Source organism: Saccopteryx bilineata, unplaced genomic scaffold, assembly GCF_036850765.1.
Source record: "Saccopteryx bilineata isolate mSacBil1 unplaced genomic scaffold, mSacBil1_pri_phased_curated manual_scaffold_130, whole genome shotgun sequence".
NCBI classification, from domain to species: Eukaryota; Metazoa; Chordata; class Mammalia; order Chiroptera; family Emballonuridae; genus Saccopteryx; species Saccopteryx bilineata.
In genome coordinates this window covers 6,306-13,457 of record NW_027095540.1, presented here as the reverse complement: position 1 = coordinate 13,457, position 7,152 = coordinate 6,306, and the positions used below count along the sequence as shown (strand labels likewise).

The 7,152-nt window shown below is 52.5% G+C and overlaps 1 protein-coding gene across 1 annotated transcript; it reads right to left on the bottom strand.

The window, feature by feature from the left end:
• Positions 1 to 362: 362 nt before the first annotated feature.
• LOC136318398 (NUT family member 2G-like) lies at positions 363 to 6,386 on the bottom strand. Its single transcript, XM_066250720.1, has 7 exons — positions 6,371 to 6,386; positions 3,935 to 4,382; positions 3,459 to 3,587; positions 2,848 to 2,984; positions 2,097 to 2,380; positions 1,544 to 1,660; positions 363 to 1,019 (listed from the first exon to the last, which is right to left on the bottom strand). The coding sequence occupies exons 1-7, from the start codon at positions 6,384 to 6,386 to the stop codon at positions 363 to 365; spliced, it is 1,788 nt and encodes a 595-aa protein (XP_066106817.1).
• Positions 6,387 to 7,152: the final 766 nt, after the last annotated feature.

The window sequence follows — 7,152 nt, the reverse complement described above, 5'->3', positions numbered from 1 at the left end:
GGAAAACAGAAGAGTCACCGGTGGATCCATAGCACCTGTGACCTCCTGCATCCTTTTCTCCACTCAGGTCTCCACCCGAGAGGAGCGCCGACCCGAGTCTGTAGACAGTGACCCCAGAGCATTTTTATACTAAAACACCTTTATTCACAGTTGACACTTACTTCCCCAAAAGTGTAGCTTCTACCCCCCCACATCCTACACCCACGCAAAAGGTACTGCTGTCCCCTTTCCTTTCTTCCCATTCTCCCTTCCTCCCTACCTCCCTCCCTCCCTTCTCCCTCCCTCTCATGTTAAGAAAACAGCCAGGATGAGCCGTGGGACGACAAGGGGCTTCTCGTGGGTACAGCCAGGTGACATCTAGACTAGGCCCGCAGGGGACTGGCAGCTGCTCCATACAGGCTGCACTGCCGCTTCATCCAATTCCCAGTGACAGACTGGTCACACTTCCTCTTTCTAGACTTGGGAGCCTGTGGAGCGGTGTGGCTGAGACCTAGTCTCTGAGGGAACTGGGACTGGGCAGCTCCCGGAAGCCCCCACTGTCCACAATCAGCAAAGCCAGGGGCAGATACAGGACTCAGAGAGAGCGTGCAGGGCAGCAGGCTCTTAGGGGAGGCCAAGAGAAAGGCCAGGTTGGGAAGGTCCTCATTCTCATTGGCCCTGTCCTCTGGCCCATGTGACTCCCTAACAAGAGAGGTCTCTCTTGGAGTGGACGCATCTCTGGGTCCCAGTCTAGAGTAAGTGGTGCTGTGACCCTGGGGAGCAGAGCAGGGCCATTGTGCGTCGTATGGAGGGCACTCCTGCTGTCCTGTAGAGACAGCAAAGGCTGTGGGCCTGGACAGGGCGGCATCTGCTCGACTGCGCCTTGGACGGTACTTGAAGGCAGTCTCTGGGGGCCCGGTGTTGTCACTGACTCCCTGCTGGTGGCTGTGGTTGTGTCTTTGGGCCTCCTGGCTGTCCTGGGACTCAGAAGAACTGGGGTCCAATCGAGGTGCACCATGAGTTTGGGGTGCCTGCACACCCTAGAATGAAAAGGACAGTGACTGACTTTGCACACATGTGAGAGAGGAAGAGTAAATGGTGGGACAATGACACTGGGGAGGAGGAGGCAATGTGATGACAATGTGACTCAAATCCAAAGCAGACACCTGGCTCTCCAGCTGTCCTCCTGTATCATATTTCCAGCTTTGTGCTGTTCCCTCCCTTCCTGGGCTCCCTATCCTCTCCTTCCTATCACCCTCCTCTTCCTATAGTCCCCTCCTTATCGTCCTGCACTGCACCCATCCCAGAGCTAGGCCCCTCAGCATGCCATGCCCACAGGCAGAGCAGGGGTGAGCAGTCATGTGCTCCTGTTCTTGGTTGCTCCTTTCCCAGGTGTGCCCGGGTTCTCCCTCCCTGGGATTACCCCTACCGCACTGTACCAGTAGTCCCTCTCTCCCTGACTGACCTGTCATTCCTCCTCTAACTCACATGGGGTCCTGTCCTCCCGTGACACACTTGGAGTTCCCCTTCCATCTTCCTCAGTTCCCGTCCTCCCCTGGCTCACCTGGATGGGAGTGAGTCCTTCTTCCTGCTCCAATGTCTCCACTTGTTCCAAGAGGTCCAGGGATGCTTCTGGCGACAGCAATTGTGCCAGGAAATGAGGGTCAAAGACCTCTTCTACCTGGGACAGAAAGAAGAGGCTGTAAGCACCCTTGGCAGTGAGAAACCCATAAGTCAGCAAGACCTGGAGGAAAAGTGGAAAAGCTAGGACCCACTCCATCCTCTTACATGACGTTGGTGATTCACACCATCATAGTCATCAGATACAGACACACACACACACACAGACACAAGACACATACAATACATACACATATCAATACAAGGGCACACCCACCTATGCACACAGAGAGCACGTTCCACATACACCACATACACCATGCACACACACACTACATGCATATGTACACACACTGACATACTCACACCCACACAAGCACCTAACTCAGGAATGAAGAATAGAGCTTAATCCCATTCGCCTGGGCAGAACCCAGGTCTGGATGTTAGAGTTCCTCCCTCTGGAATCCTGCAGACCCCAGAGCTCTGAGCCAGCCCACCTTGTTGGCAAAGTCTTCCTGAGAACACAGCTGATTAAAGTAGCTCATGACGTCTGGGTCCTGGGAGGGCCCATTTTCTTGCTTCTGTGACTCCTTTCTGTCTTCTTCCCATTCTCCACCGGGCTCCACTGTGGCTGAGTGGGTCAGTCCCTCCAGATCATCCATGATGTCCATGTACTCCTGCACAGCCTCAGGCGGGATGTCACAGGGTGACTGGGTATCCCGGAGCTCCTGGGGTGCATGGGAGCCCTGGGCCTTAGGTGTGGCCACGCTGGAAGTGCAAGCTGGGGAGAGAGGGAAGAGGAGAGGGAATGAGTGTGTCCAACTTCCACTTCTGAGCATGCGCTGGGGAGGGCTGTGTGGGGGACATCAGTATGCCTGTGGCTGAGGAAGGCAGCCTGAAGTCCAGTGATTGTGGGCAGGGAGAGGTTAGAGGCGATGCATTCAAAAGAGTCGAGTGTAAAGAGAAGATTTGGGGAACCGTAGATTCTGAAGGGATCCCAGCAGGCTGCTTCTTAACAGAATTTAAGCTGGGTCCTTTGACTGGGAGGTGAGAGAGGGGTGATGAATATTTTCCAGTGCAGGCCTCCTGGTGACAATAGGCAGCTGACATACTTGCCCTCATAGGTTTTTATTATTATTGTTTGAAAGACCAAGGAGCCCAGAAGAAAGGGGATCAATGTGGGGACAGTGGCGTGCCCTGACCCCCATTCTATTGGAGTATAGGCTCCTGTGTAAAGTGCTGTCCTACCTGACTGTGGGTCTGCCACAAAAGCTGACAGCTGGTGAGAATCAGGCCTCAGAGGGGCTGGATGAGGCAGGCCCTGTTTCTCCTGCTTCCACTGCACCTTCTGATTCTGCTTCTCCTTGATCTCAAACTCCATGAACCTGGTTGGGGGGAGGGAGACACAGGCTGTGCTGAGAAGGTGACCGCCAGGGCCCAGCACAGCCAGCAGCTGATGGAGAGACAGGAGAGCAAGTGCCTTGGGACTATCCGGGCCCTTGCCCCTAAGGAGGGCAGAGGGTGGCTGGTGAGCTCACTGCCCGCACAGCCCTCTGGTCTGGTCCCACTGGGCGGGGCACATTCACCCAGCCTGTTCTGAGCCTTCATATCAAACCAGGAAGGGTCAAGATTAGAGGAGGGTGGAGCCCCCAGGGTATGTAGAACAGAAGCCATGCTCTGAGGATGAGGAAGAGGCTTTCATTAGGGAGAAGGGCCTCTAAATGATGGTACCATGTACTGACCTACAATCATCTCAGAAGATTCTCTGATGAGCACGATGACAATCTGACATTTCCCTGCTGAATCCTCTTATCCGATTGTCCCCACCCCAATTGTCATGACCCAGCACCACGACTCACTCTGCTGCCATATCATAGAAGAACATCCGGTCATAATTGCTTTTGCGGTGCCATTCCTGCATGGCCTGCCCTATTCCCTCCTGCAGCGTCATGGTGGGCTTCAGGCGGGACAGTGACCGGAGCGCTGGCCTGTAAAACCTCAGAGTCGGTCACAATCGCAAGCCTGGCCACCACCCACTCAGCCCACGCAGCTGTGAACACAAACCCCCATTCCACAGCATAACTGAGTTCCAGCAGGTGAGGGAGGAGCCATCCATGTGTGTGAGACCAGCTTTCTGAGCTAGGTTATCGCTTCACATTCCCACCACCATGAATATGGACTTGAAACTGACCGTCCACTCACAGTCTACAGCTGGGACACCACCCTCAGACTTTCCTTCCAGTGTCCCAGGATAAGCCGGCCTGAATGTCCACCCTATAAGCTCGTTCGTGTGAAAGCTCCAATGAGCCCCCGTGTCCCTGCCCGGAGCACTCACATGAGGAAGCAGGAAAGAGCGTCTGCATCCGGACTCTCAGGGAGGTGCCTCCGGACCAGCACCTTGAAGCGCTGCCAACGCCGGTAGTTGTCATAGGTGCTTTTGGAGTCATCCGGCGAGGCCTTGGCTTGGGAGGTGGCCAGGCCACCCTCCCAGGATGGCCCATTAGACTGTGGCCCAGAGTTCCCTGGGAGGATGATGGGGGCCAGCTGGGCAGCTGATGGTGGAGCTTGAGGAGGAAGGCTGTGACACCAGCCACCCTCACTGGCCTGGGCGCTGCCAATAGCCAAGGTGGGTACAATCATCTCCACTGTGAGTGGTGGCAGAGGCTGCTCCAAAGCTGGCCGGTGTGCAGGGCCATTAGTGGGCTTGGTCAATGGCAGTGCCATGAAAGGAGTCATGGAGGCAGCAGGGTGCCCGGTCACATCCGCTACCAGCACTGCAGGTGCTGTTGAGACAAAGGAAAGCGGTGAATGGGGGAGGAGAATCAGCAAATAGGACAGAGCCACTCTGGGTCTGCTCTAGCCACTGAGGAATCAGAGCAGAGATTCAACAGGAGAGGGTCATATGTTTGAGAGGAAATGTGGAGTTCGTAAATGTCCTCAAATCAATGTCATGCTCTGACCTCCAGTTGACAATTATTCCACTGGAGAGCTTGTTCCCAGTTCTCCAAGGGTCCATGACCGCTGTTGCTGAGAAGCAGACCCAGCCAGCTCTGACTTCTAGAGACCCCCTAAGGCTTTCCTGGCATGTGACTCTGTTGTGTCAGAGGATGTGCACTAGTCATGGCAATGGGTAGAAATCTGCTCTGTGGAAAATGACCCTAAGCAGACACACCAGCAGTAGCGACCTTCTGCAAGCTAAGTTCAAGACATCAAATGTCATTTGTGAATAGGCAGTGTCTACAATATTAGGGCCCATCTCCACATTCTTCCTTTTGTATTGTCTTCTTACACAACAACACAGAAACAATTGAGTAATGTATTTCCACAAGATACACCTGGAACCAATATAATCTCTCGCACCAGCTCAGCATGCATATGGTGTCAGAACCAACAGTTAACATGTAACACGGGCCCAGTTCTGGCACTCCAGCCCCACTGCTCAGACTAATGGCTACCCTCAGGAGCTCTGTTCCCAAGAGGGGTCTATAAAGTAGACTTTGTGTCCCTTAGATTATGTCATTTCCCATTTGATGAAGGCTTTAGAAAATGAGAAAATGTCTGAAGAATGAAGAGCCATGGGGTTCTCAGTGGATTTTCAAGAAAGTTCCACAGCTGCAGTTATGTTAGATATGTCATGGGACTGTAGACTGTCCATGGTCCTCTCCCTTCTAGCTCCCAATAATGGAAACTGCAGACCCAGTAAGAATTAGGTGAGAGACGATGGCAAAAAGTTGTCTGGAAAACCTCCCTGTTCAGAGGACCTGAAGCTCACCCTAGTCCAGGAGAAAGAGCTACGCACCACAGACCCCTAACTACTCAGGACAGGTGTCACAGGACATTTACTGATGATACACAAGATCTCCTTTCTGCTTCTGTGCTACTCCCCTGGTCCCTTTTGCAAAGGAATCTGCCTTCACTGATGTTCCATGGAAAACCCACCATGTCCCACATCTGTTTTCAGTCCGTGAAGCAGTGACATGGAATTTGAGCAAACCCTGATCTCACAGGGAAAAGGCAGGGCTGAGGTACCATGAGATACATGATCAGAGGGAGAAGGTCTGAAAACCTGAATAGGCACAGAGATGTATGTTCAGGAAACCTTGGGGAAATGAGTCCTATATTTGTGACAGTTACATGGCTGCCTTACCCCTGTGGAATCCAAAATGACACACAGGACCCTGGCCTGAGGAGGTGTGAGCTCTGGGCTGGAAGGAGTAGAGAAGCTCTGGGCTGTAGCAGTTGAAGTACCTTCCAGCCTATCCCTGGGGGAGGACATTTCTGTGTAGACTTTCCACAGTAGTCCCTCTGGACAATTTTCTGAGTGAGGTCACCTCTCACCACTGCCCCCATTAGCCCTAGTATACACAGTTCAAACAGCTTAGAAGGGTATCATGGGGCAAGCTTCAGGTGCCTGAAGGCACTAGGGTTTCCCAGCCCCTTCCTGTGTCACCACCACCACAAAATCTACTGTTTCCTCACACACGTCAAAGTGGCTTGTCTCCCATCTAGAAAGAATCCATGTGCCTGCTGCTGTCCTCTCTACTCAGCCAGGTTTTTGTCCTGAATCATCCTGATCAACCTCTCAAGAGCCCTCCTGTCCCCTGCTGTCACAGGTTTCCATTGGCTGCCAGTCCTCCTGGGTGACAGGTCCCTTGCAGGTCCAGTGCCCTCTCCTTCCTCTACTTCAGTTTAAACTGTTTCCCACATGAAAGTGTCACATTTGAATCCCAAGTTCTCTAAAATACTCCCCCAATCCAATCTATACACTTACCTCCTTCTGAAGCCATCCCCGCAGGCTGAGGCACAGGCCACTGCTGCCTACTAGCCTCCAAAATGTAGAAACTCAGGTATAGGTACAGGAGAGTAACCTGCTCCAACAGATGCTCAGCATCCAAATGAAGGAAGTAGTAGTTTGAATTTAAACGGCAGAATGTAGGGCTCCAGACATTCTATAGCGGGGGAGGGGCGAGGGCAGGTGAGCCTGGGTGGGTGGGGTGGGGAGACATTCCATGCAGGGCTCTGGTGGGGAGGCAAGAACTAGAATTTCCTTTCACATTGCAAGGGGTAACACAATTGGTGTGTGGCTGTCTCTTCAGGCGATTCATGCATGGGTTTTCTTAGACTCACAACCTGAATGCTGGACTTGATTTTTCCTTTATTTCAGTTCTTGATCCATCAACCTAGTAGTGGACCTCTCAACCTGCTTTCTATCTAGCTCTTGGCTTCAACGCAGGCTACACCTTCTGAACAAAATTCTAACATATAAATAATAGGTAATTATGGCCAGACAGTACCCAATGGTTGAAATTTGGATTGACTTAACAGACCCAACCTGTCTGATTGCTGTGTACACATCGTTTTGGAGGAAGCAGTCGTGTGCTCCGAGTACCACCCAGTGCTGGAGGCTCTGCAGAGTGCAGCGGCCCAGCCTTACCAGGGATCCCCGTTGCTCCTGTTCCTCAGGAAAAGGCCCCACAGCCTAAACAGTCTAGACTAGAAATCACCACTTTTTGTTTATCAGATTATTATGTTCAATGTTTAATTTTGTACCTT

What these genes read in the sequence shown, in the direction of transcription:
- LOC136318398 (XM_066250720.1), bottom strand. An exon ending in TGTGGCAGACCCACAGTCAG is followed by an intron (nt 2,381 to 2,847) that starts GTAGGACAGCAC and finishes CTCTCTCCCCAG; the next exon opens with CTTGCACTTCCAGCGTGGCC. An exon ending in AAGGACTCACTCCCATCCAG is followed by an intron (nt 1,020 to 1,543) that starts GTGAGCCAGGGG and finishes TTTTCATTCTAG; the next exon opens with GGTGTGCAGGCACCCCAAAC.